Here is a 23,635-nt window from a genome sequence, read left to right as displayed (position 1 = left end):
AGTTCATTACCATGAGGAGCCATGTAGAACTTCCAGTGACCAGTCTGAGAGAGTGAGAGCAATAACACCTGTTCTCCCTTCACACCTGACACTTCTGACACTAACGGGTCTCATGGCAACAGGGAGGGAAAACGGCAACTTGGGTCCAATTTGGACATTGTCACTTAGGGGTGTACAGTGGACCCTTGACTTACAGATGGCTTGACTTACAGACTTTTTGAGTTACAGACTTCTCTGGCCGCAAAATTTAGGTTTGACTTGCAGACTGAGATTTGACTTACCAGAAAAAAACCAAAATGGAACAAAAACAGCCTGTTACGGGATTAATTGGTTTTCAATGCACTGTAGGTCAATGGAGACTTGACTTACAGACTTTTTGACTTGAGAACCGCCTTCCAATACGGATTAAGTTCTCAAGTCAAGACCCCACTGTACTCACTTTTGTTACCAGCAGTTTAGACATTAATGTGTTGCGTTATTTTGAGGGGACACACATTTACACTGTTATATAAGCTCTATTCTCACTGCTTTATATTGTAGCCAAGTGTCATTTCTTCAGTGTTGTCACATGAAAAGATATACTAAAATATTTATGAAATGTGAGCAGGTGTACTCACTTCTGTGATATACTGTATACTGAACAGCTTTTGGGAATCAGGAGTTTTTCCTCCTTCATTTAATTTTATTTTTAATTTGTATTGTATTATTTCATTTGGCTTCATATTACAATGGAATAGACTGGAGCAAAAAGAAAAATTCTGTACAATATACTGTTTTAATATTGAATTTCTACCAAATGTGGACAAGTGAGAACCATGTATTTAGTTTTATTCTTATCCATTTAATAACAGGATGGATAGTTCTATAAATAATAATAATAAATATTTATGGTGTATATATACTACTAAACATTTTGTGCTAGAATGACTTATTCAATCTGCAATTCCTCATGCTTTAAAAAATATATACTGAAACATTTATTTTGATAGATGTAAGATCTGTGAAAATTTTTACACTTTTCCACAATTTTGGTAAGATTAAGAGACCATTTTGCTTTTGCTAGGTACAGTAATGTCAGTCATCAATGTGGAATGCAGCCAAGAAATGGGAAGGCAACTGAGACTCAGAAGAACAGCTATGAAGAAACAAGAAAAGATTCTCAAGTGTAAATTAGTGTCATGGAAGACTCTAGTGAAGATCCTCTATATTATGGCACTCCCCATTACAATATACAGATGTGAAGCTGGACAATGAACAAAGGTGACTGGGGGAAAACTATTTACTGCATTTGAAATGTCTCAAAGGAACAGCATCCTGAGAAGGAGGAGGCGCCGCCATCACCCATGCGGCAAGGGAGCAGCCCAGGTAGGTGGGATTCGTTAATACAAGGATATCTGCAAGTGAGATCTGAAGGCCTTAGGAATGGACCTCAATAGATGGGAAACCTTGGCTCTGAGCATTCAGCCTGGAGGCAGGTGGTGCATCATGGCCTCTCCCAATTTGAAGAGACACTTGTTCAGCAGGCTGAGGCAAAGAGGCAGTCCTGAAAACAGCAAAATCAGGGAGCTGGACAGGGACAGATTGTATTTGCCTTCAATGTGGAAGAGTGACAATCCCTTTTTTTGGTCTTCTTGCTGAATGGGGACAAGGCTGTGTTAAAAAGAGCATTCTTGAAATGTTCCCATTGTTCAGGTACATTTGCAACAGTGGGGCCTGGAAGAATTTCCTCAAGGCTTGGGCAAATTCCTCCACTTTTCTCTGATGGCGAGTCTTGCTGATGTCAATATGTGGTCTTTCTTCCTTTTCATGTGATACAATTTCTTTATTCACAGTGACTCTGCTACACACCAGGGAGTGATCAGTATCACAATCAGCACCCTGATAACTGCCTGAGATCATAATACTAGGAAGGCTAGAGCATCTAGTGAGGATCATATCGAGCTGATGCCAATGCTTCAATCTTGGATGTTTCCAAGAGACTCTGTGTTGAAGCTTCATGTTAAAGAATGTGTTGCTGACACAGGGACCATAATAACAGCAAAACTCCAGCAAGCATTTGGCCATTTTCTTCCCAATGCCAAAGCAACCTAGACAAGTGGGCCAAGAATTGTGATCACCACCAACTCTAGCGTTATAGTCTCCAAGAATGAACAGTGGCTGTCTCTCGGGAATTTTTTTGATAATAGCTGTCAGATCATCATAGAATTTGTCTTTGACTTCTGTTGTAGATGACAGTGTTGGTGCATATGCACTAATGAGGGTGACCGGTCCCGCTGATGAGTGGAGCTGCAGAGACAGGATTCTTTCACTCCCCACAGTAGGTGGAACAAAGGATCTCAGCAGAGTATTTCTGACTGCAAAGCCAAAACCATATTCCCTGGTTCCATTCACTAGTTTTCCCTGCCAGAAGAATGAGATTTTTTTTCTTTGACAGAGTCCGAGTCTGGCAATCTCATCTCTTGCAGGGCAACAATGTCCATCTGCAGCCTACTCCATCTCCAGCCTACGGAACCTATATCATTGATTGCATCTGTTTGTAATCTATGTGTGTCTATTGTTGAATTGTGACATAATGTCTAGAGCAGCATATTGAATTAATGGCTAAATGTTATCCCCCCCACCCCCAATATCTCATGCATGCACTTCAGAATTCTTAAAGAGCTTGTAATGGCCTACAAGTTAATTGACATTGCTTATTTTCAGGTATTTCCCCCATGCTCTAATTCATCTTCACTGCATATTCTACGCATCTTCCAGGTATAAGGTTAGTTTGGTTTATTGAGATACATTTGGTAATGAATAAACTATTTTTGTTTTGCTTTGTTCTTCTAGGCTATCAGCTGATAGGTGAGCGCATGTGCAGAGAAGGGAAGCCAGGTGCTGTGTCTCAAGATGGCAGCAGTGGAGGAAGAGGAGGAGGCAGCAGCAGAAGGTAGATGGGTGACGGAGGCAGTGGGAAGGGAGTGGGGGTCAGGCTGTAAGGGCAGGGATGGGAAAATGAACCAGGACATTTGTTAAATCACAAAAAAAGTTCATTGGTTTGGGTCAGATTGATTTTCTCAGTTTGGACAAACCCGTATGGACCCAAACCAACAAACCAGTGATTTTTGACGAACTTCCTGGTTTGTTTTTGGGTTCATACCTATCTCTATTCATAATATTTTCTATTTGGAAGAAATGTTAAGGTTTGCATTTTGAGTATATCTAAGATGTTTACTTTGGCTTTTTTCCTAGCCAATTTTGCTTCTGATTTATAACTTCCTTTTTGTTGACACTCTACTGTTGGCGGTCTTCATCTTCTCGATAAACACTGTTCTTTTTTCTCCTTTGTATCTCAATGTTTGTCCCTTCTAACAAATGTAGTTAAGTGTCCTTGCACTACTTTCTTAGCATCCCATACAAATGTTTGTGGCATTTGAGATAACACCATACATTTAGATCAGGCTTGTCCAATCTTGGCCCTCCAGATGTTCTTAAACTACAGCTCCCAGAAGCCTTCGCCACCACCTCTGCTGGCCTGGATTACTGGGAGTTGAAGTCCAAGAACATCTGGGGGCCCAAGGTTGGACACCATTGATTTAGATAATGACTGAGTAGATAATGACTGTGTCTAGCTAGAATTTCTTGCCTTACCAGTTTACTTCCTAGTCTTTCCTGCTTCTATCAAACCTGAAGGGGAAAGAACAAGGCTATTCAAACCTAAAATAAGCTTTAACAAGAATATCCCGTCCAATCCTCTCAAGTCCGATCTCCCACCTTCCTATTGGACTGAAATGTCTGCATCTTGCCTGAGGAAAAATACAGTGTGGTTGCTGCTTGGTTACCAGGGTAACTACGGCTGAGAGAATATACAGATCAAGGTTAAAAATCTACTGTTTCCAGACTATTATGATCGATCTTCCTTTCTGAGAGGATGCAAGACTCCCTTTTCAGAGTTAGGTGACAGAACATGCTTCAAAGCAGCTGTTTTTTGTTTGTTTGTTTCCTGAACTGCTCTAGTGGCTTTTCTTGGTATCTTGTTGGGTTTAAATCCAGAAGGAAGTACAGTAGTTTGAGAAGCAGCAGCAAAGCACCCTCCATTTCAAAAATCAATCTTCAGACTACACTCTGCAAACTGTGGAGGAAAGACCAGCTTACACAGAGCTGAGGCTGAAACGTTCAAACTCTCTTCCAGATCTCTGATATCCGGCATTCACTAGAACATGGTTCCCAACCTTGGGTAACCCAAGTGTGCTTTTGGACTGCAGTTCCCAGAAGCCTTCACCACAAGATGTGCTGGCTGGGGTTTCTGGGAGTTGGAAGTCCAAGAACACTTGGGTTACCCAAGGTTGGGAACCCAAGGTTGGGTGGCCAGTATAAATAGTAGCGTGGAAGCAACAAATTATGCCATAGTTCCTTCTCCCAATCTCCTGAGCACCACTGAAACTCTTCTATTTGATGTTCTCTCTCCTCTGGAATGCCATCTCTTTTCTCAGTATGATTCAGTGGAAAGCCCTCTTGATGAAGTTTACAAAATCCCTAGGACAAAACATTCTTTCCCATCCCCTGCAAGATGCAACCTATTTCTTGCCAAGAGGTCATCTTCATGGAAACACAGATCATTAAAAAAAAAAAAGCCAAACCTTTCCCAGTAACATAGTGTGCACAACCAATTGTTCCTTTTCAATATACTTGTCTCTTTTCCGCTGGGAGCTTGCCTCCTGCACTTGGTGTTCTTCCCTACCTAGAAGCATTGCTCCTCTGTTGCTCTTCAAGAAGAGTCAGCTCTGCTCTCTCTCCAGAAAGACTTGCTATTCCTTGGTGGGTCAAGGCTTGAAAAGGCTTGAGCATTAACTTCCTTTTGAAAAAAAAGCAGCTGTCCTGCACTCATTGGGGAGGTAGGTTTCTGTAAGAAATGGCGAAGAGTCTGCAGGTTATCCCTGCAAGTCACTGCAGCAGCTCCCTCACTATCCACATCTGTTTATTCGTGGATAGGGAGGATTGCCATGCTGCTAGCCTCCTTATCAAATTTCTCCACTAAAATGGTATGGCACAAACACAGAAATTAATACAGTACAGGACGAATGTCTCTCAATATTCTATAGATCTGAAGTGAACTCAAGTTATAAGTATAATTGTTGAAAGTCCTTTGGCGACGTGATTATTTAAATGATGAGCCTGAGCCAACAAGGTTATAAAATACAATTTCACTCTGTGTCCTGGATTTTCAAGTGTGTGTTTATTAACTGAGCCAATGTAACATGAATTTTTGTAGGAACCTGAAGCTCGCTAGAATTAATGACACAGAAAGAATAACTAGCGCTACCTTTTACGAGTTGCAGTTGAGTGAAATGTAAAATAAATGTCTTAATTCCATTATAAATAAAACTTTTAAACATGGCATTGCTTAAAGGTCAACAGTGAGAGGGGTTAGGGTAACTCGAGGTCTCCTTCAGAATCTACTGCATCTCTGGGAGAATATGCAAGTGAGCAATCATGCACCCTAGAGCTCTCCACATGCTTTGACGGACGGCTCTGACTCTGGAGTATGTTTCTTAAGACAGCTTTAAAATGGGGAAACTGGGCCAACAGAATTTTATTTATGCATTTAAAATATTTTTACCCTGCCTTTCTCCTTAAAAGGACCCAGGTAGAATCCGTTGCCAAAAAGGGGCTTAGGCATCAAAATAATTAACAAAATTAAACATACTAGCCTTCATTTCCCTGGAAAAGACCCTGATGTTGGGAAAGTGTGAGGGCCTTATTGCCTGTTACCACTGTAACATATACTCGTTACCAGTGTATATTCCACAATTTTCATCCAAGATTTTTTCAGCTCTACAAAAGCCCCTCAATGTAATTTACTCAATATTCTGTTACATTTGAGTTCTTCAGATATCACCTGATGAAGGCCTGTTCCTTGCCATCTCACAGGTTTAGTAAAGAGATGACACTTCCAAACCGACGAACAAGAGAATTCAGAGAATAGGCTGAGTTGTGGCTAATTCCTGTAACTCCACAGATCCTTTGAAAGATTCACTGCCGTGCAAGAATTCAGGATTCTTGAGGCAAACATTTGACCTCCAGCCACAGATCTTTTCCCATTTTGCTCAGATTATACACTTCCAATCCTTCTTAGTCTTCGCCTTTCTTCTAAATACCCTCAAAGCTGCCACAGGACAAGGAAATCAGTTACTGTAATTGTGTCAATGTAAGCCTTAAAATGAGCAGCTCTAAATTTCATGACCCCCGATTTAGAATAATGAAGCATAAAGGGAGAAAGAGGGAAATCCCAGCATCCATCACATTTTAAAGGAAGTCCATTGCCATTGCAATGTGCTGAAAAAAAACATGCACCCAGACGCCTTCAGATTTTTTGCTGGAAAGGGTATGTCAAGAAGCAGGGATAAAAGAGTGTATTGGGGGGGGGCGCAACTCCCAGTAAGAGGAATATTTTTTTTCTAATAGGATACAGTAGATGCTTACTGCTCAATAGCTCAGTGGTTTAGGGTTGGGATTTTGATCCCCACCCCACCCCTGGTGCCTCCTTGACAGGGGCTCAATGATCCATAAAATCCCTTCCAGCTCGGCAGTTCCAAGATTCTACGCAAAAGTTACCCCCAAGTACCCCTCACCCTGGACACAGAGAAAAACAAAGGGAGCAGCAGAGGTTTCAAGGTAAAATGATGGTGACCCAAAATTGATTAGCCTTTTACTAATAGGCAAGGACACGTAATGGCACAAAATGCTCATGCAATCTGCGAAAATGGGGGCATGCTGTTTCTTGAAGGTGACTGGTCCAACCGGGAAGAGATTTTAAACAACTTCACCGATATCGAGTGGCATCTGTAATCGTTCATTACTGCTGTAATATGAACGGGATCAAAAATCCTACAGCTGGAGGAAGAAGGACAGGTGTGGTACACCTGTCAGGGAGCCCCAGGCCAGGAGGAGAATGGCAGAAATGGCTTCAGAAAAAAAATAGAGGAATGCGGATAAAGTGTTCATCATGCCCAGAGAGGAGGCTACTGTCTTACAGTTTCCCCACAACTCTGTGATTTAAAATAATGAAGACATAAAGAGAAAGCGAGGGAAATGTAGGGGATGCCAGTCGGGCCTACATGTCTTACTATTAACTCCCTTTGGCTGACTTGACAGGGAAAAGCATATGTAATGGGACTAAGGTTGCCTTTTGCTCGCTCTCATTTTCTCTTCCTCCTCCTGAAAATGCCAGTTGACAGAATGGAAGGTCAGGGAACTTGGCCAAAGAATCTCGATCTGAAAAAAAACATTAGACAGGTAGCTCCGAGAAACCTCACTTTCTCCCCAAAGATTAAATTAAATAACAGTAATAATTATTAACCCTAATCAATTAATAATGATGGCATGAAATCATGATGACATGAAATATCTGGTGGGTTTTGTCCAGTTCTTTCTTCCTCTTCTTCCTCGTTCCATCCGACACAAAATCCCTCTCGCAATAGTCCTTTCAGTTCATTGCATCTCTGAGGCTGGCAGATCATGGCGTCACTTGCCATATACGCTTTCATCACTGTAAGCCACATAGAGAAAATAATCTTCCTCATGATTGTCCTGGAAGAGAAGTGGGGAGTTAGAAGATATTAGAACTACAAGGAGAAAATCAGAGATAGCAGTTGTCATCTGCCACAGCTCTGCTATGCTGTAGTTTACATTATTTCCTTTTTACGTATGGGGAAGATAAAATAGGAGAAACATCAAAAGCCAATGCCAACAACTTAGCTTGGGAGGTGAACAAATTACTTGTTTTATTTAATCAACATATACCAGTTAGGATTCACTCTCTGGCTTACTGTCTTAGTGCAGCAGTGTGTAGCAACATATGAGTTGTGCCCCCACCCCCTTGTTATAGAAAATGGCTCCTCCATAGTTTGTAAATGTGATCAACTGTTCAAAATACTTCAGTCTCGCAGGACTTCTATTAGGCTGGAACCAAAAGGCTCCAGTACCCCCTTATCTTGAAACACATTCAATCTGGGACCCACTGTTACTACATTAGACAAAATTATCTGGTCCTGACTAAATTGGTCCTCTTCTAGATTTTGTGGTTTTCATTGGAATCCACTGATATGACTTTTGGAGAAGGTTGATATCGCTCCACAGCACCCATTCTCAACCATTCTTTTCGGCCACCGCCAAAGATACCCAGTGTGGTGTAGTGGATAAAGTGAAAGACTTTATCCACTACTCGGGAGGCTTGAGTTCGAATCCCTGTTCAGCCATGGAAACTCACTGGAGAAGTGGAACTAATTAAACCACTCCTTAAATATCTCAATTTCCTTGAAAGCCCTGCTACGATCGCTGCAAGTTGGTTCCAACTTAACAGTACATAACAATAACGTAAGTGCAATATGAAAGAAATAGAGGCCAAATCAGGAATGTATAAATTGCATACCAAACCTTATAAGAGGGTGTGTGAAGAACTGTTTCCAGTCTATGGCCCCCTTTCAATGTGCCAATATGCCCCCCCACACACACACACCTTGAGAATCGCTGCTCTACAGCACGAACATTATCAGGCTTTGAGGCTTTAAGTAAGACAAGCTATTAACTGCACAGGTCTACTAACAACCTGAGGACTTAATTCAGAAATTTATTCTAATCATCTCCAGGGAGTGACCTTAATATGCTGTCCTGCAAGATGACACCTCCTTGTTTTGTTAATAATAGAAAATGTCCTTCTTTTGGAGAAAAGGATAATTAGTAACTAGGTTTCCTAGATTGCACGTCTTCAGACTTTATGTAATCACACTGGGAATATAATTTCTCATAAATGAACAAAGAATTTGCTGCATTATCTCTTTACTAATATGAATCGGCAGAGTCACTGTCCTTATATGAGCTAACAGGTGTCTGTTCCCTCCCCCCCACATATAGCCCACACAGCCTCCCCAGAAATACATTGATAGTTTGATTTCCGCATTTGAGGATTTTGAATGTAAATCTTTTGGATCACACATTGGCTGAAATCTGGTTGCTTAGCATATTAAGACACATTATGTCACTTATTTCTAAATGGAAGGCACAGAACAATAGATTGTCTGCTACATCTGTGCCAAATTTGGCACAGAAGCTCTGAAGCTCAATTTCAAAGTTAGAATTTTTTTTTGTTTGAGGTACCCCATTTTTAGAATTGCCTCATATAATGTTTATTTTGCTCTGCTGCACGATACAATTTCCTTTAGCACAGTACATTGGAGTTAAGAGTAGGTCTTTTTGAATTACAGGAACTTACAAAGGAGCTGACTCATTAAATCTCAGTTGATTCAATGAGCGAACACTAGTGCATTTTACTATGTTAAGCAACATGATTTTGGCCAGTGTCTCAGACGATTCAGCAGTAAGCCAGAAACCCCCAAGCCGAATCTTTCCTTAGCCACAAATGCAGTAAGCAGACTTAGCCACTTCTGATGTGTTCCAGATACTAAACGAAGCTAAACATTCTGGCCTCTTTTACTATTTGATGATGAAAACCTGAAAGTGTGAAAGATCTGTATGTTCAAAAGAAATGAAAAAGAAATGTGATCTTGTTTTTTAAACTCCACCCCCACACCCACTTAACAGTAAAAATAACAATAAAACAGACAGCATCTGAATCAGGGTCTGCTGTTCCTTTCCATTTTTAAGAGTCACTTTCTACTTTCCCGTATGTTTTTTTCTCTCCAACTGGCCCAGGCTATGGAACAGAGTACAGTGGTGCCTCGCTCGATGACGATAATCCATTCTGTTCAAATCGCTGTTAAGCGAAATCGTCATCATGCAAATTTTTTTTTAAAACCATTGAAATGCACTGAAAACCATTCAATGTGTTCCAAAGGGTGAAATACCTCATCGTGCAGCAAAGATCCTCCATAGGGCAGCCATTTTCTGGTGCCTGTAATGCGAGGAATCCATCCTTAACACAGCAGGGAGCCATTTTGAAACCCGACAATCAGCTGTTTTCTGATCATCGTTAAGTGAAAAATCGGTTCCTGAAGCAGGGAACTAACTGCTCATCATCAAGCGCATTTTCCCCATAGGAACATCATTTTGTGATCGCAATAGCAATCACAGAAACTTCATCGTAAAGCGGATTTGTCGTTTAACGAGATAATCGTTAAGCGAGGCACCACTGTATAAGGGAAGCCTTGCTGGATTAGACCAGATACTCTCCATCAGCTAAGGCCAATCACATGTAAATGGAATTTCAGCAGAACGCTCTTGAAGGGGAAATGCCTTCTTCTACGGTTTGCCCCAGCACCTAATATTCTAAGCTATGGCGGCAGGATAGTAATCCAATGTGACTAGTTACTTTCATAGACGCAACCTCTCTAACCTAACTGAGCTCTTTTTTAGAGCTTCCTTCACTAGTAGGCATCACTACATCTCATGGTAGAGAATCCTGTAAGAAAGTTATACAAAGTAAAAAAAAAAATGGTGGTTGCCTTTCTCATCTTCCTGTTAAAAAGACTGAGGTTCGCACCACCTACTTCCATCTTTGGATCGCCCAGCTGCATCCCTATCTTGATGTCGGGGCCCTCACCACTCTGGTCCATGGTCTCGAGATTAGACTGCTGTAATGTGCTCTATGTGGGGCTACCTTTCAGATTGATGTGGAAGCTTCAAATGGTGTAGAATGCGGCAGCCAGACTTCTTACTGGGGTGAGAAAACATCAACATATCTCCCCCACTCTGGTGGACTTACATTGGCTACCTGTTTATTTCCACATTGATTTCAAAGTATTAATGATGACATATAAAGCCCTAAACAGTTTAGGACCTCAATATCTGGCAGAACGCCTTCTCCCACCGAGATCTACCCATATCACTCGCTCTAGCCAGGAGGGGCAGCTGAGAGGCCTAACACCGAGGGAGGCTGAACAGAAAGAACAAGAAAGCGGGCCTTCTCGGCAGTGGCCCCTTGGCTCTGGAATAATCTCCCCCCCCCCCCCCAGAAATTTGTCTGGCTCCCTCACTGAGCGTTTTTAAGAGCCAACTTAAGACCTGGCTCTTCAGGCAGGCCTTCCCTCCTGTTGATGCCTAACTTATTTCGCCATCCTCTAGTGCCTTAATATTGTTGTTTTGTTTTATTTTAATGTTGTTGTTAGCCGCTCAGAGTAGATTTCGGTCTAAATGGGTGGGATATGAATTAAATAATTAAATTTCTTTTCACATTATAATAACATTGTCTGCAGTTCCCTCAAGATTCACAGACATTCTTAAACATTTTTTCCTTTATTTTAATCTGAGAGGGATGGGAGCCAAACAATAGATGTGGATCTGAGGCAAATGCTTTGAGTCTTTCCTTTTTAGCTGCTATATCATTCCATACATCACTGGGCTCTATGCCTGCTACATTATTGATCTAATCCATAAAGGCTGGCTTCAGGCATCTAGTAATGATTCTACAGCTTTCACTGAGTGCTACATGAACTTGTTTTGCATGGGCTAAACTATACCACAGGAAGCTGCCTTTGTAGAGCAGCATAGGGCTAATGTGTCAAGGTGTAAAATTGGTGTTTACAGAGTATTAAAATAATTAAGGGGAGCAAGGATAAGCCTGGAAAATGAAAGTGCTTTTAAAAATTGGGGCTGGAATAATAATTTAAAATAATAATTTCAAAACAGCCAAGCAAGGTTATTGAACAATAACAATTCCTTGCAGCTGTTTATAATGAGTATGCTTATGTTAGAATGAACTCATTTATGCTATAATCAAATTGTTTATGTTCCAATATGTAAACATGAAGCAGAATTTGTAAGTCTTATAGTGCACTCTTTTGATGATTATACATTTTTAAGTTCACAACGGTCAAACATTTCAGGATTTTAGAATGACAATATTATGGCGATATAGAATCTAAGTATTATAAGGTCCTGGTGTTACAAAGGTTTGTAGCTACAGAGCATTAGTGGTTCAGATGTTGTAGAATGGTGTTCAAAACAGTAATTTTATCAGCATAGTGGCAGTCTGCCAGATTTCCAGTTATAGATAGCTGGAGTTACAAAGACTGCAGGAACAATGCCATTTCCTATTGGAAGCTCAAGACCTTTGGATCTCCAGGCACTTGGAGAAAGCAGCTGTTTATAAATTAGGGGGAGTTACAGACAGCTGGATGAAATATAAATATATGGAGATAAAATTCACAGAGAAAAAGATTCATTGCATCATTGCAACTCCATGCTGCTTTTGGCGCCAGACATCAAAGAACAACAGTCATCATGGATTTTCCACCATAGATGCAATCTGGCACAAGGCTGGGTGAGAACATTATTCAATTCTCAAAAAAAAAAACCAACCTCCATTTTATGAATGTGGGATATTGTGCCTCTGTACCCACAATTCAAAAAGCCAGGATACTGTTGTACAATATTGTGCCCACATTGCCAGCATGAAAAAAGATGCCAAGCTTTACATAGCAAAAGGTAGCCTGAATGTTGACAACACCAATGGCAGGAGTCAAAATGGTCTATAGGATACCCTCTTCTGCTCACTACCATTCAAAAAGTTGATGCCAGGCAGGAGAAAATCTCAGAAGCTGACTCATTTTTTAATCAGTTAACCACTTCTCACCCAAACTCAAAGGAATTGTCAGGGCTGCTTTTCAACAAGTGTGAATATCAAGCTTAAGAGCATTAGAATATTTGTTCGCATAGGAATGCCAGAAATTCAGGCTGTTCCCCGCATTCAAATGACTTTAAAAATTCAAAAGCCTGGATTTGTTCCAGATTTTTAAAAAGGGGGGGCTAGGACTAACCACTCTGATGCTTGTTGTAAGTTTTTCGGGAATACACTAACCACTCTCTTTCAAGGTAAACAAGTTTGGTCTTTTCAGTGTAATTGATCTGTTTCAAATCTGCCAACACAGGTCACTGACATTTGTACCATATGTGGGTGTGGGTGTGGGTAAAACAGCTTTATTTTAAACATTCTAACTTGAAAAACTGTTTGTGTAAACACCCCCAAATTTGGCACAGTTCAAGAGAAGGCTCTCTGCTAGTTCCATGCCAAATTTGGTGATCATCTGATATTCAGTTTCAAAGTTATAGATTTTTATTGAGGCACCTATATTTTTTGACTTCACTGGCACACCAATAATTTAGAGTAATTTTGCGTTTGTTCTTAATATACTTAGAGGCTAAGAAATTTATTTTCTTTTTATATATTTTTACTTTTAAGATCTTTAATGTTTTAAGACTCTATTCTCTGTCTTTTGTTTTCAGATATGCCTTGTTAGACTACGGTGTTTCTCCGAAAATAAGACAGGGTCTTATATTAATTTTTGCTCCAAAAACGCATTAGGGATTATTTTCAGGGGACATTTTTTTTTCATGTACAATGATCTACATTTATTCAAATACAGTCATGTCATCTTCTTCTGGCTGCTGCCTCATGGTGGAGGGCAGGGTTTCACTTAACTAGGGCTTATCTGGGGGGTAGGGCTTATATTACGAGCATCCTGAAAAATCCTACTAGGGCTTATTTTCAAGAAAACATGGTATAAGCTCCTACATTGTTTGAGTACAACTAAAATATTATTTTTGATATTTTATTGTATTTTTGCTCCTTTATTTTGGATTGAAGTTTGACAAATATTTGTCGACCACTTAAGTTTAATTTCCGTATATTTTCAAATATTTGTAATTAGTTTTTTCTTACCTCTAAGACTTTTGTAATTTTACAACTCTGAAATATTTTGTAAGTATGAGACATGGAAGCAATATAAATAAATATAAATAAATAAACCTGGTAGAATGAGAGAAGCTGATGTTGCCTGGGATTATTGCAAGAGTGAAAAGACTTATACTTTGATACTCAAATGAATTTTGATATGATTGCCAATGATTGTTTGATTTCATTCTGGAGTTAACCCTTTTTTTGTTTTTTGTGGGGTTTTTTTAAAAATAATACTAGCTGTGACAAACATAGGCTTCTGGTTTCTTCCCTGAAGGTCTATAAAGTTTTGTAGGACTCTTAGGGAGGGTTCAGCTTAACTGACCTGACAAATGAAAAATCCATGGAAACATATGACAAATAAAACTGGTCCATCTTTAAGGTGCCAGAAGTTTCTTGTGGACATATTTACCTCATACAGTTGGCCCATAGTAGCACTGGTGGGAGGAATCGTGTTATTGACAAAGAAGAACAGGGCGTCCTCTGGCCTCAAGTGGATTCGCTTTCGGATCAAGAAGTAGAATTGGCCAACTAGAATTAATGGGCAGAAACAGAAAGGAAAAAAACCCAAATGTTAATACTTCAGCCTTCAGAGTCCTACACAACAATGGGTATTATGCAACATAATTTTTAATTTCTCTCTCTATTCTTCCGTCTGATTTCTTTCTCTATTCTTCCGTCTAATGGCTACACCATTATATTCACATTACTAGAGACTTTTTCCAATGGTGCTAATATGCCCGCTGGTCTGGGAATGTTTCTGAAAGTAGCACAAAAATTACCAAAAACACATAAATAGCCAAGGCAGGACACACTAATCTATCACCCAGTTAATCCCTATGCTTTTGATCCTGTAGCCTCGACATCCCTCCAATCCAGGCCTGCAGGTTTCCTTGGATTGACAGCTCTCAACACTCAGACTGTTTAGCAATCCTTCCCAACAAAGATCTCTCCCAACAACACACTTGGTTGCAGGCAAAACCACAGTTCAATCAAATGTATGCTAAGTTACTGTCAGCGTGAACAGTGCCCTGTCATTACCAGCAGCCTTTTTCCCAACCTTCTGCTACTACGCACATGCAACAGTCTACACCCTTACCCACCAGAAACACTTCCCAGCCATGAGCATCCCAATGAATTCCCAAAAGCAATTGCAATGATGTGGAGGCCTCCAGAGACAGAGGCCAGGTCAGTGACTTTCTGCTCCCCCGGCCACCTCGACCACAGAGCTGCCAAGACGTCCATTTAATCCTGTTCAATTGTGCCATGATGTGGCGTACAAACTGCAAGAGTGAAGAGCAAGTGTGTTGACTAGCACACCTCTCATCGACGTCACCTATCAAACCCAATGCCATGCCTGCCTGGTTTTTTAAAAGATGACAGACAGAGTTATCAATACCATCCTAAGCAGAATTCAAATCCAAAACTAAAGTCTCCTGCTGATCAACATTAGTTGCTTTTATAGAGAAATAAAAGCTGGCAATATAATTCCTTGCCTAAGAAGTAACTGACATTGCCACAGCTTTTTGCCTTTGCTCTTTTGAGCATCCACGGGTAGATGAACGGCTTCACTGAGTGGCCCCTATACTGGAACATCTGCGGTTTAAGGAGCCAAATTGGCAACAACGGTTAAGGCACTTTTCAAGCAAAAAGTGAGCAGACTGACCTTCACCCATTCACTCAGTGCATTAAATGGCCTTCATTCTGTACTGTAAATATGAAGCAGCATCAATTCCTTCCCCAAAAAAAAAGGCAGAAAAGAAGTCTCCTGTGTCTAAGCTGGCCATAAATGCTCCTTGAACAGAAAACAGAGACTGTGGATTCGAGCGTATTTACCTGTCAGATCGGATGGGACAAGGTACTTCCGTTTGTCCAGATCAGGTACTCTGGCTTTCGGTGCTTTCTCTACAATCACCTGGATAAAAAAGGGAAAAGGGGAAAATAGGATAAACATCCCTTGAAGAGAAGCCTTGCTCTCCATAACTCCCCAGCAAATCCATGGCACAAATTTATGAGGAGAAAATCATACTGGCATCCTCCATTACCTTAGTAACATTTTAAAATATGTTTATTATTAATGCTCAATATCATTATCTGTTTCTTCTGCACATGTAGCAGTTATCCTTCCATGTGCTCTTTTTTTCTCCCAGGCCTTCACACCTCTAAACAAAGTGTGTGTGGGGGGGGGGGAAGAGTATTTCCAAAGAGTCTCCTCTGATCTGGGTTTTCAGAAGCATTGCCCAAATAAAGGACGCTCAGTTTCAAAACACTTCATTCCATTCTCCCTCCTCTGCCCCACTTGCCTCCATCTGCTCTCTGGAATAGGCACAGAAAGTTACATAACAGAATAACCACAAGATAAGCTTTTTCCTAACTGTTCTTGACTGCAGCCTTTTAATCACTCACCATAGCCTTCCTAGACTACATAGGAATCTGTTTAGGCAATGCAATTCACTCCCACAAGATGAGGTGATGGCCACCAGTGGGATGGGCTTCAAGAAAAGGAGCATAACCGACACAAAGCCAGACGGTATCTAAGTCCTACTTGGTGGAGAACAGCCAAGGAAGAGGGCTTCTCTCCTGCTTGTGGATTTCCCGGGGTCATTTGGTTGGCTACTGTGAAAACAGAAACTGGACTAGGTAGGCTTTTAGCTTGACCCCGCAGGGATCTTTTAATGAGGATGTAATTCCACTATTATGTTGAAAAAGAAGATAATAAATACAGATAATCATTGTCAAGACTGTAAATTACACATTGTGTCCTTATATCCATGTGGACAGTGGAAAAAAAAGTCTATTTAGTTAACTAGCACCAGTTCTTCAAGATAAGACATTACCAATATTGACCCCTCTGCAGATTGTGAAACAAAGCTCCATTATCTACAGTTTACCTACACAACGTGAAACCTGCAAGAAACCTGCAATCCTTGGCTCGCCCACCCATTTATAGTCTCCAACTGTTTGCACCTTTAGCCTCTTTCTGGAAAAATAAAAAATGCACTCCAGCCAGTGAAAACTGGGGAGGAAGATTTCCTAAACGGCGGCATTCGCACCCCTCAACCCTCGATTCAGAGGTGCACACTTGAGGGGTAGAAGCTGGGCTCTCCAGACGAAATAAGCCAGCAGCAGATACTACCTTCACGGGCATGAACCTCTAAGACAATGCAAACAGAAAACAGGCAGGAGAAAGGGCTAGTGGAAAGCTGGTGATGCAACGCAGTTTGGAAAAACAGAAAACAAGGATGGGGTCCTGAGGGATAGGCTGCAAAGGTTGTTGGAGAGAAAGGGTCTAAATTGGCAGAGGTAAGGAAGAGAGAGAAAAATGAATGATTCAATAGCAGGCATGGCCTGACAGTTACCTGGACTGGTAAAAGGTAAAGGTTCCCCTTGACAATTTTTGTCCAGTCGTGTTCGACTCTAGGGGGCGGTGCTCATCCCCGTTTCCAAGCCATAGAGCCAGCGTTTTGTCCGAAGACAATCTTCCATGGTCACATGGCCAGTGCGACTTAGACACGGAACGCTGTTACCTTCCCGCTGAGGTGGTCCCTATTTATCTACTCGCATTGGCATGCTTTCGAACCGCTAGGTTGGCGAGGAGCTGGGACAAGCGACGGGCGCTCACTCCGTTGCGTGGATTCGATCTTACGACTGCTTGGTCTTCTGACCCTGCAGCACAGGCTTCTGCGGTTTAGCCCGCAGCGCCACCACATCCCTTACCTGGACTGGACCTCCAAGAACTTTTCCAGTTCCTCTTCTTTCTTTGCACAGTACTCAGTGCCAAGGAAGGCCAGAGGGAAAATGAGAGAATTTTCCATTTGAATGCCTCATATCCTGTGACGTTAAAGGACCTATGGAGGAGTAGGCCTTATCTTAAGACCCTACAAGATTTTGGAGCCACCAATAGAATAATACACAGACTATCTGATGTGGGGGGAAAGGGAGAGGGGGTTAACAGAGTATGACCTAAAGGTAAACAGGGAATTAAAAATATAATAAAATGTTCTGGCTCTAGCTTCAGTGTTCCACTCTGTTAAAAGCAGAAAATATTAACCAGAAGTTATTTGGCTGTGCAACTCTGTTCAAATTTCTACTGCTACTTGTCTATCCTCCCTGCCTTCTGTTATCTCCAAACTGAAGTCCAAAGATGTTTTGTTTTGATTTTCTTTTTTAAAAAAATGCTGCATAAAAGAAAAATATCATATATCTTAACAATATATATTTTAACAATCAAGTCAATGCTCTGAATATGGGTTTATATGGAATGGTGAAAGGAGAGCATCCGACAAGATGGAGGTATCAGCAGGCATCCGGTGGGGCATCATGACAGAACCAAAATGCTTTTAGATTTAAATAATAAGAATAAGAATACCATTGGGGAGAGCTACAATCCAACACCATAGAATACTGAGATTTATGGAGAGGGGGCAAAAATCTGGAAAGAGAATGGAATAAGTATCCTGAAAGACAGGCTGGAATCATGAAAAGAAACACGGTGTATTGCAACATTTTGTTTCCTGTCCCACTAATTCTGAAATAAAGAAATGAAAATATAGCAAAGGATTACCTGTCTCTTGACATAGCGTTTTCAATCACATTTATCGGAGTATTGTACTTATCGGAGAAAGAATGGAGTTTTGTACTTTATTTTTAGGAGCATTACACTTATTTATGGTACAGTGATGCCTCGACTTACGATCATAATCCGTCCCAGAAGATGGACATAACTCGAAATGGTCATAAATCGAAGCACCATTTCCCATTGGAATACACTGGAACATGATTAATCCATTCCGGCCAAAAAATAATAATAACAAAAAATAAAAAATAAACAACACAGCAAGCCCCATCAGAAGGCCTTGGGGCTGAAAAAAATAAACACACCAAAACACCAAACACACACACACAGCACAGAAACATAACCCCCCAAGCCCAAACCCACCCTGCAAAACCTTGTATGCACTCACTCAGAAGCAGAAAGCAGCACCAGGCAGTTCGAAGCCTCCTCCGATGCACACACTCTAATCGCTGGGGTGAAATGATTAGCCCTCTAATTTGACCAACTGTTAGCCCTCTAATTTGAATTCCCTGCCCTTCCCCCCTGTCTCTTTTGATCACAATTTGAAGCTCCAGCTGCAAGTTGAAGCAAAATTTTGCAGCCGGAGCTGGTTGCAACTGAAAATGGTCATATGTCAAGGCGGTCGTAAGTCGAGGCACCACTGTATTAAGAGACTTTGAATCAAACTTTTAATTTTTTTATTTGTTGTTCTTGTTCATCTGATATAACAGTTTCACATCATTCCTGAAGTGTTTGTACAAAACAGATATGTCCTGTGTTATTTCTTTTCGGTACCTGGAAGGCTCAGGCAAATACCTATTGTCAATCTGTTACAGAAAATTTTGATCTCCCTGTGTTATTTATTAATAATTCATTTCAGGAACCGAGCATGAAATGACAGAAACATGGTGTCATAAACTCTGTTCTTTATTTTTACGAGCTGAAGAAACATGGTAAATATGCTTTATTTATAATGGTGGATTTTTTATGACACTTGAACATCTCCTGAAGGTCCTCAGCCTGCTTTGAAGTTCACTGGTTAATGTAGGCTATTCAGACATTTATCTCTGTGTTGATTGGTTTGTTTTAATCACAAGAATAAATTGAACGTTCACTAAATTTCTGACACTCTCAGCAAACAGTAGCTAAGGCTAGGTTTTTGGGAGGAGTGTTCAGGACAGACGGAGCACAGAAGCAAATGGGATGGAAAATATAGTGGTCAGTAAAAAAAGTGCTACCTGACATGTATCAGACTCAAAATGGAGGCTCCATAGAAAGATTTTTAGAATGAAGAATGTTGACCCTGTGTGTAGACGGTGGTTAGATTGGAAGACACCCTCCACCCCGTGTTGCAGGCCAGTTTGAGTCATTGGCATAGCTGTGCATATGGAACTGTGGGCTAGAATAATAGGAGGTTAGCAGGAGAACAGGTGAAGACTGGAACAGCAGGGGGAGGGAAGAGCTGGCCAGTTTGATCCAAAGTCTCTAATAACACAGTACATAAGTGTAATACTGCTAAAAATAAAAGTACAAAACTCAAACTCAGTGGAAGAGAGTATATGGGGAAAGATACCCATACTGTCCTATGACTATGGCCGGAATCATGTACAGGATGATTTATTTATGGGATCAACCTATACAATTGTTTGTTGTTAAGAAGGCAGCGTTTCTAAACTGAGAGCAAGAAACAGTTCTGCACAGTCTCAAGGATAAGCAGCGGGCTATCAAGGTTGGGAGCCAGAAGAGAAATCCTTGTTAATCTCCACGGAGGACCAACACCGTGGGAGGGGGGGATAGAGAGAGAGAGAGAGAGAGACGTCAAGCCAGCCAAAGAGCATGACTCGGCTTTCCTGTGGTCCGTGCCCTGCATTCGAGGTGGCGATCGTGGGGGGGGGGGGGCGCTTACTCTGGCGAAAGCGGCCGAGGGGAGGGCGCGCGAATCCCACGGCCGGCCAGGATCAGCGGGAACCAGAACAAAGGCCTCCTCTTCGGATCTTGATGCGGGATGGAGGAAGGGGAGGCGGCGTCTGGCGCTCGCCCTGAATGAAGCTCAGGCCGTGGGCACCGGCAAAGCCTGCGTCCGCCCGCCGGCGGGGGAGAGAGAGAGCTCGGCGGGGATGAATGCCCTCCCTTCCCGCAGGATGCCAGGCAGGATGCCGGCCATGAGCGAAAAAGCAAAGACGCAAGTGGTGTGGTTGTTGTTGTTGTTGTCCCCCCTCCTCCCTCGCTCCATCCCAGACACAAGCGACGGCGCTATAGGGCCCCCTTCCCACCATCATCATCATCCCCAGCGGCAGGATCTCGAGCGGCCGCCGTCCCTGCAAGTCTGGCTTGCCTCCCCCAAATCTGAAAGCACGGAATTTCACCTCCACCACCAAATCCCGGCTCTCGGAAAAAACAATCGATGCACCGGATGGATACCCGGCGCCACGAAAGGCTCCTCGGCTTTACTCACAGGCACCCGATCCGGGTATTTCTTTCGGATTTTCTCCCCTTCCTTTTTCCTGTACTCAAAAGGATGGTCCTCCTTGTACTGGAACTTCATGGCGAGGGCAAGGCTTTGACGCTCGCTCGTCCTTCCCGGCGGAATCGACGGTCCTCGGAGCGGGTCCAGCCAGCCAAGCGCGGCGCTTCCTCCTCCTCCTCCTCCTCCGCGGCAGGCTGGATCCTCCCGCCCGCTTCCGCCGGTCAGCTGATCCCAGGAGAGACAACAAACAGCGGCGGGTCCAGCCGGGCACGGGGACGTCACAAGGCTCGGCGGGGCCCCGCCCTCCTTGGCGACCACATCAGGTCCAGCCCGGGAACGGGGGAAGGTCGGGCTCTGCGTTTCGGAGAGCTTCGCTCCTTGGCTGCATCCCAGTTCCTGGGGGAGGGAGGAACGTACGCAACGTTTGGAACGCAGCCGCCGTTCCATCTCGGAATTTCGTTCCTTTGGGATCCAGGGTCAAAAGGAACGTCAGGGTTCCCACTGCTGCGGATGCTTAACATCACCTGATCAGTGGAGCCCCTTATTTAAAAGCCAACTCTTTGGGAACCAAGGTTATATAGAGCAGTGGTTCTTAACCTTGCGTTACTCAGGTGTGTTTGAACTGCAACCCCCAGAAACCCCAGCCAGCATAGCTGGTGCTGAAGGCTTCTGGGAGTTGCAGTAAAAAAAAAAATTGAGTAACCCAAGGTTAAGAACCACTGACATAGAGGATGCAAAACGTGAAAATAAAGGGAGGGAGGGAGGAACTGATGATGGACAGAACGAAGGAAGAGGATCTAATACCATTCCCTTGTTTCTGTGTGAATGGAGAAACAAAAAGAAGGGAGAGAGAGAGAGAGGTGCATGGATCCCACTAATGCAAGGAACGGGCACCATCAGGAGGGCCCACTGTCTGATTCTTGACTCTCCATAGTCTCTCGCTGGGCCCATGTGTAGGTAACACCCCCGGGACTGGCAAGGAATTTTTAAGAGACCTTTGAGCATGTGCTGTTTGACTGGGCCCTGCTGTGCTCTGCCCCACTGTCTGGGCACCAGGTAGGCCAGGCCTAGCCAGCTTTTGACCATTCCCTCCAGAGCCTTTGTGGATGTGTGAGGGCTTCTTTCTTCCCCTCTTCCAGCGTCGGAGACATGCCCACTAGCAAACAAAGCAACAAATGGCAGCGTTTACTAGGAGCGGCTGCCACCTCAGCAGAAGCGCAAGGAAGGGAGCTGGGGTTTGGAAGAGAAGCTCCCAGGGAACCATGGGGCAACACAAGTGACCGTTTGGTGGATCCCTCTAGGCCCTGGAACAGGCACGCACCACCATCCTTTCTCCTGAGCCCCAACCGCGGCCTCTCTGGCGGGGACGGGACAGTGCAAAGGCCCACCCATTTGCCCCAGAAGCAGCTACTCCTGCTCCCCAGGGCCATTTGTCAGGGAGGGAAGGAGTGGACATGGTGGCCAGAAAGATCCAGTCGCCCTCCTGGCTCCTCTGTCCTCACAGCTGTAACCACTCGTGAACATGCCTCCTCACCAGGGAGCTGAGTCATTGCTGCCAAAGCTTAGAGCCCTGGAAGAAAGGGCTGGTTGAGTAAGCCCCACCAGTGTGCTTAAGCTCCTCAGGGATTAGCACTGGACCTCATGAAGGACATGTCCCGCACTCTGGGATGGCTAAAATCTGTCTTGTTTGGATTAAGTTTCAGTTCATTCACCCTCATCCAGTCACTGACTGATAACCAGACACTGGCAGCTGCCCAACCATGCCAGCCTCTGTGGGAAACCCAGGACATTGAATCAAGCCTGTTCAGGGATTTTTTTTACACACAGAGACTGGCATGGTCTCTGTGCTTTGTTTACAATTACTACAACTTTTAACAGGGTCGCCTGGTATACATTTACCCTTTATTTCCTTGACCTTGTCCATCCCCATTCACGGCAACCACGACTACCTTGACACAGCATGACCCATGTCTCACATTTTAGGAGAATGTGTGCATCTGGCAAAAGGGACAGTGTTTAGGAATGCCATAATACAGTACCTTTTCTTTTCGTTTTGTTTGTTTTTTTGTTTTAAGACGCCTTGTATTTATGTACTTGCTTGCTTGCTTACTTACTTAGTGCTGTATACCGCCCCATTAGTGCCAAAAGAACTACTCTGGGCGGTTTACAATCAACTAAAACAAGAAAATGGGAATTTAAAAAACAACATCCTGGAATCACGAGGCTCTCTGTGCTCCCAACTGATCACCGCCCTCTCGCAGCCCTCCCAGCCATTTGTCAGTTCTGGGAACGCCTTGTTTCGCTCCACCTTTGTTGTTGTCACGCTGACTTAGCTTTGCGCAAAGCATCATCCCCGTCATCATCATCCTCGCTTGCCTCCCCCGATCAGCCGCAGTCTGCTCTTGTCTTCCCAAAGGGGAGGCCAGAGGGGGAGGGGAGGGATAGGCGTGCGATGCGTGTGACTCAGGCCGTCGGAAGCGTCCCTGGGGCAGCGTGAAAAGGCCTCCCAGGAGCCCTGAAAAACGGGGAGAGGGGGCGGGGCGGCCACGCCCCCGGCCCTGACGTCACCCGTGTGGCTCAGGATGCTGCATTCGGAACGTGCCTCTTGCCACAGGCGTGCGCGGGGTGGGTGTCTTCCTGTGGCCGCCTCCTTTCCCTTCCTCTCCCAGCCCGGAAATGGACCGCCCCGACTAGTGCTGTTCACCCTCTTGCTCGCCCTTGTGGTCGCTTGCAGCCGCCTCGGAAAGGCAGAGAGCTGTGCGAGCGGGAGGGGCTGCGGGTGTCGGCGGACTGAAACGCAGGCGCCGCTCGTCAAGCCTCTTGAACATCATTGGGATGCGGCTGAGGGAGTGCTATTGCCCCGCAGTTGCCCCCCAGTCACCTCGAATTTCGTCTGGAGCAGAGTCTTGTCTCTTGCTCTTGCCTTCACGGCACAGGAAGC

The 23,635-nt window shown here is 43.4% G+C and overlaps 1 protein-coding gene across 2 annotated transcripts; it reads right to left on the bottom strand.

Moving 5' to 3' along the window:
* Positions 1-5,199: 5,199 nt before the first annotated feature.
* Positions 5,200-21,004, bottom strand: GABARAPL1 (GABA type A receptor associated protein like 1). 2 transcript variants are annotated; one of them, XM_020814691.3, is made up of 4 exons: positions 20,683-21,004; positions 15,509-15,587; positions 14,085-14,203; positions 5,200-7,572 (listed from the first exon to the last, which is right to left on the bottom strand). In XM_020814691.3, exons 1-4 carry the CDS (start codon positions 20,770-20,772, stop codon positions 7,507-7,509), a joined length of 354 nt encoding a protein of 117 aa, XP_020670350.1. In that variant the 5' UTR covers positions 20,773-21,004; the 3' UTR covers positions 5,200-7,506. The 2 variants fall into 2 exon arrangements, with proteins under 2 accessions (XP_020670350.1, XP_078242813.1); XM_078386687.1 differs by lacking the exon at positions 20,683-21,004 and adding an exon at positions 17,390-19,109 and having other exon boundaries at positions 15,509-17,031.
* Positions 21,005-23,635: the final 2,631 nt, after the last annotated feature.

Source organism: Pogona vitticeps, chromosome 2 (genome assembly GCF_051106095.1).
Source record: "Pogona vitticeps strain Pit_001003342236 chromosome 2, PviZW2.1, whole genome shotgun sequence".
NCBI lineage: Eukaryota > Metazoa > Chordata > Lepidosauria > Squamata > Agamidae > Pogona > Pogona vitticeps.
Note: the sequence above shows the minus strand (reverse complement) of the source record. Positions and strands in the feature narration are given on the sequence as shown.

Coding starts and splice junctions, on each gene's coding strand:
- GABARAPL1 (XM_020814691.3), bottom strand. CDS start 20,772: ATGAAGTTCCAGTACAAGGAGGACCATCCTTTTGAGTACAGGAAAAAG. Junction 15,588..20,682: donor AATACCCGGATCGGGTGCCT/GTGAGTAAAGCC, acceptor TTTTTTATCCAG/GTGATTGTAGAGAAAGCACC. Junction 7,573..14,084: donor CTATGGGCCAACTGTATGAG/GTAAATATGTCC, acceptor CTTCTCTTCCAG/GACAATCATGAGGAAGATTA.